The 5,654-nt window shown below is 38.9% G+C and overlaps 1 protein-coding gene across 1 annotated transcript; it reads left to right on the forward strand.

Moving 5' to 3' along the window:
* Window positions 1-682: 682 nt before the first annotated feature.
* LOC111868389 (interference hedgehog-like) lies at window positions 683-5,157 on the forward strand (the record flags this gene model as incomplete). Its single annotated transcript, XM_023858973.2, is given in 4 exon segments — window positions 683-901; window positions 1,930-2,085; window positions 2,808-2,981; window positions 5,032-5,157. Coding segments are annotated over 4 exon segments (675 nt in total), but the record flags the coding sequence as incomplete, so codon positions are not given.
* Between the last annotated feature and the right edge of the window lie 497 nt (window positions 5,158-5,654).

Raw genomic sequence — 5,654 nt, forward strand, 5'->3', positions numbered from 1 at the left:
CTGAACAACAGGTGCTCCGTGACAATTTCGTGCAACAAGGAGCAGGAAATCTGCGGGGCATGACTGCTGAGTTCTGTAATTGTGACGCGACGATTCTCCATAATGTGTTCCCACACAAGCTCCACCAGGTCGTCTGTAATGATGGATGGCCGCCCACTGCGCTTCTCATCATGCACACTTTGTTGACCCGCTGAAAATTGTCTGCACCAGCAATGCACCATCTGCTTGCTCATGACGTTAGGCCCATAGACCCAGCACAGCTGACGATGAATTTCAATCAGCGCTATGCTCTGTGCATTAAAAAACTTTATCACTAACCGCACTTCACAGTCAGCAGGAGCTGGAATAAGAGCCTCTATCTTCAACAGCTGCAACAATGCTACTGTGGGAATGCGGGAAATTCTGTTAGTGCATGCACCATGCTACATCATTGCTCTATCACGTATGCGCAGTCCCTTTGCGCAATATAAGGTTTGCTAGCTGTGGGACGAGTGGGAAACTTACTATGTGGACGTGCTACGTACTTCAGTATGCATGCTGAAGTGTTGCAGGCTTTGGGTAGTGCTGGAAGTGTTCTTCCACCATAGCCACTGACTGCAGCACATACTCTTCAAGTTCCCAAAACTAGTAGCAAACATTCATATTAGCTACCTCTTCTAATAATAATTATTATTTTACACAGGTTCAAATGTAACATTGGAGTGCAGTAGTGTGGGAAACCCCCCACCTCAAGTAACATGGCACAAATCTGGTGGCACAATACCCCCAAATAGGACAGAGCTGCTGCCTGGAGGACTCCATCTTAGCCATGTTAGGAAAGGAGATGACGGAATGTACATATGTGAAATGAGCAATGGAGTGGGGCAGCCTGTCAGACATTCAACCATGTTGTATATACAGGGTAAGCAGAACTCATCTATAGAACATTGCAGGTCGTCAGTTCATACATATTCGTCAACTCTGTCCCATCTTTTCATGGTCCCTGTTCTTGTTCCATCCATTTTCTTTCTCTGTACCCTTTCACCTGATTATTATTGGTCAGGCAATAGGTTGTCTTCATTTAAGTTCCATATTTAATAAAGATGCCCTTGGTATGCTGTCACTCACATATGCCTAACATTGTCAGACAATACCAATATTTATTTCTATATTACACTGCCAAAAATATTTCTTACCCTCACTCTTCCTGTTTTATTATTGCAGGTACAGTAACAATTACAGCACCCTATCATTAGAAGTCATTGTAATGACTGTCAAACTCCATGAAGCAGAGTCTTTTTTCAGAAGCAATTAGGAGCTTAGCTGGCCAAGAAATTACCCATTTTTTATGGAGTTCAAAGGTTCATTACCATGTTCTCAAGAGCCTGCCACTGGTCCCTACATGATGCAGATCAATCCAATATCCATTTTAATATTATCTTCTCATATATGCCTCTGTCTTCTCTTCAGGTTTTATGATTTAAAATTTTGTATGCATTTCTCGTATCTCCTGTACTTGTTCAAGTCCTGACCGTCTCATCATCAGTTTGATTGCCTTAATAACATGCAGTAAAGAGTTAATATTATGGAGCTATATAATACACAGTTTTCTCCAGTTTTGTTATATCAGCAGTACATACATACATACATACATACATATACATTTGCGTTTCAGATTATTCACAAATGTGCACAGGCACAGAATATAAAACATGTCAACAAGCCAACAAGACATTGGAAGCATGTACATTCACAAACAAAATCACTAGCATATATAATCCATACTTGTCAAAAAAAANTATATGCCTCTGTCTTCTCTTCAGATTTTATGATTTAAAATTTTGTATGCATTTCTCGTATCTCCTGTACTTGTTCAAGTCCTGTCCGTCTCATCATATATAATACACAGTTTTCTCCAGTTTTGTTATATCAGCAGTACGGATGTTACAGAGCCACCAGTGATAGTGAGGGAATCCAGAAATCAGATAGTGAAAGAAGGTGGAGACATACAGCTGGACTGTGTGGTTAAGGGCTCACCTGCACCTAGAATCACGTGGCTGCTGAATGGAGAGCCAATTACTAATGACAGCCATGTTGAAACTGCAGGTAAGCAGGAAGTCATAACTAGCTGTCCATTTCACATAATGGAATAAGTATAAATTATAAGAAAATCTATGTCTGCTGCCTCTTGTCAACCTAATAGTCTTTAGGGTGATAAAAAATAAAATAATGGGATTTTAATAGTGCTGGAGGTGGCATGAGGAGTTGTAACTAATGAAGTGGATTGTGAGAAACTAGTTATTATATGTAGGGAGGCACTTGGGGGTAACAAATGTCATCATGACATTTTTATTGCAGTGAAGGAAGCCAATTCATGACACATTCTTAATGCTGTAAAATCTTCATGGTGTGTGGCATGATATTGTAACACCTTTCTTAATGGTATATGGGTAGCCAGATCTGTTTAACTGGCACTGTTTTATTTTTCTGATTGAGCCACTTTAACACATTGTTCATCCTTGTTTAATTTTGAGTCTCGTAGCACAGGCAGTATGGCAGTGGGCTAGGTGCTGTATGGCTGGGGTTTGATTCCCAGTAAGGGCAAGAGAGTATTCTGTGCTCCATAGTGTCCAGATAGGCTCTGTGGCCCACCCAGCCTCCTAAAAGACTATTAGTGTGATATAAAGATTTCCAGGTTTTGGAGATAGGCAGTGGACATGAGTTTTCATATAATTTCCACTTGTTCCACTATGTGAAATGATTCCATCAACTTTCTGTAAAGAATGACGTGTTGGATCTATTGATACTGGATTATTATTTGTTTGCAGGTGGAAAACTGAATATCACCCAAGTGGAAAAGCGGCATGCAGGAATTTACCAGTGCTTTGCTACCAATGACCTGGGCTCGGTGTATGGATCTCTTATGTTGCAGGTGTTACCGAAGCAAGTGACAGCCCTGCCAACAAGTGATCTACCAGAATCAGAGGACACAGAACTGGAAGGTATGCTGTACTGCCAAATCCAGTGCTATGTGGTCCAAGAGTTGAATAGTATCTGTCTTCTGCTGGCAGGACATGTATACTTTCCCAAATTTATTTCTGACTTCTCTATAAGGTCTAAAAGTTTGTGACGATGGTACATTACTGCAAATATTGTTTGTCTGGACATTATCCATTGTCCTGTTTTAGATGCAAGCAAGACAATGGGTAATGTCCAGAAACATAATTTTTGTTCTCTTTAAGGTTTTATATGTCATAATGTTTGGTGTGAGCCATGTTGTGTTGCCAGCATGTGTGTGTTCGAAGTAGGAGCATTCTAGCAGAGGGAGAGACATTCGTGTCTGTAACCTAAATAGTTGAACTTGTTAAGTATGTACTGTCACATGTCCAGAGTTCCCTGACAGATAATTGTGGATTCTTTGTTTTGATCGTTGGGTTTATTGGACGTTACTAACACATTTACACTCAGTTACAATAATTCATACATTCAACACATTTCTGGGTACTGAATCCTTCACTGTTGTCTGCAGCTTACACCTCGTCTTCTGGACTCTCCTCTCACTTCTATTCTGTGCCTTCAATTCTGAACTCTGAACTTTACTTTTGAACTCTTCTTAAATTCTGACTTCAGAACTCTCCTCTCACTTCTGTACCCTGTCTGACTTCTGTCCTTCATCTCTCTTCTGTGTACAGTTCTAACCTCTTTCATAACTTCTCAACTTACCAACTAGGGAACACCAAATTGAACAGTTAATCCCTCCATTATCTTGAAAAAATTCCTTCTGTTGCTGTGAGAATAAACATTTACCTGGCCGTTGTGTTGAAAACATCACCTCTATTGAGCAGGAAACATGGCTACCAGGTCGTTGTCTAGCAATGGATGCCTGCTCTGACTCTGATATTCCTGCTTTTAGGCAGCACACCACAGTATGAATTAAATATGCATGAGATGGATTAATTTAGTGATTCTCAAGAGTGGCAGCATGTGGGCACCAATAATTTCTCATGCAATCACCAGTCTTTTTCAGGGCTAATATATAAGATAGTTATTGAAAATATTTTCCCTTTCTTTATACAAATTTCCTTTGTACCTTCTATAAATTTACTGTCCCTGTTTATGTTGGCATTTTGGGTATATTCTACATGCCACAACCCTTCACCTTAATCTGTACCACAACAAACTGATGGACAGGAATCTTGAAGTGGTCCTTCAGTCAGCTGAGGAGAAATGTCCATTCAGCATGTCTCAGTTTAGTAAGCCACTACTAATTAATGTAATCATATTTTATCTATGCACTGCATTAAATTTTAAATTATTAACAGTCAACTGTACAGATTTGTTTTATATATAAAAACTTGTATATTTTAAGTTATTTGACTGTAGTATACTCGTATGTTTTTAACTTTTACGTCTGGCCATGGACATTTTTTCTCAACAGCCAGTGGATTGATCAAACATATCGTGATACTGATACACATTTTTAACCTAGAGGAACAGCTGATGGTTCCTCATCATCATTGTTGCTGGTTGTATTCTGTGTTGCTATCTTGTGTATTGATAATTAATGGCTCCAGTATTTTGTCTCATCTGATTTCTTTTGAATAATCCTCCCGTAAATTTCTTGCATGCTGTACACAGGCGGTACAGATATTTTGTGTCACCTGCCCTCTGCTTTCACCAGTTCTTCCATTGTAAATGTTTTGTTTTCCTTTGTTACTTCAGGTTTCACTTCAGCCCACACAACCTTCAGCTGTTAAGTCTTGGCACTTTGCAAAATCAGTTTGTTTCATACCAAACAGATTGGGTTAAGTGGTGGTGCTTCTAACTCCTGTTTGAGAGGCAACAGTTCAGATCCTAGCCAGGACACTCTTTGTGGATTTCTGATTCCCTCCAGTCAAATTCCAACATAGTATCAGTATTCACTTCCTTTCACTTCTCCTCTTCATTCATCCACACTTTGGCACTGTTCATAGTCTGAAAAGTTTATGTAATTTGAATAAGGTATTTGGTATGTCATCTTATGCAATTTAACTTATAGTGACATGCTTTCAGAGCTTCCAGATAGTGGAGCAGGTTTCGCCACTGCAGTTCCAACGTCAGGTTTCAGAGGGCATGGTAGAAAAGATCATACTCGCAAAGGCAAGGGACGAAGAAAGGACCGTAAACATAAAGGAAATGGTAATATTTCAAGATAAATAATTATTCATTTCATACAGATCTCAAAAACAAGTACAAAATTTATAGTGTACATGTTTCTTGAGACACATCAGAGAAGATATTAGCAAATGCTTTTTGCTTCACATATAATAATGAAAGAAAAATAGGTTTCAAATTAGCATTATAAGTTTGTTTCCATATTTCCCATAGAAGAAATCACCATTTTGATTACTATCTACTTATCTGTAATGATACACAATTATTTCAGTGCAGTGAACTCTTTGATTATCTTTGGTAGTGGAGCAGAGAAATGGCATGGACAGTTATGCACAACGGATAATTAAAACAACTCAAAATACCCACTATCCATGCTGTATTCAACCCTGAAAGTCAGTTTATTATTATTTTGAAATAATCGTTTAACTTATATTTTTCTGGCTGCTTTGCTGTGTTCTAGAACTAAACTACACTTCACATGGGTTCTACAAGGCCTGCAGTTAATTTGCTTAATCCACTCA

Source organism: Cryptotermes secundus, unplaced genomic scaffold (assembly GCF_002891405.2).
Source record: "Cryptotermes secundus unplaced genomic scaffold, Csec_1.0 scaffold8210, whole genome shotgun sequence".
Classification (NCBI taxonomy): Eukaryota; Metazoa; Arthropoda; class Insecta; order Blattodea; family Kalotermitidae; genus Cryptotermes; species Cryptotermes secundus.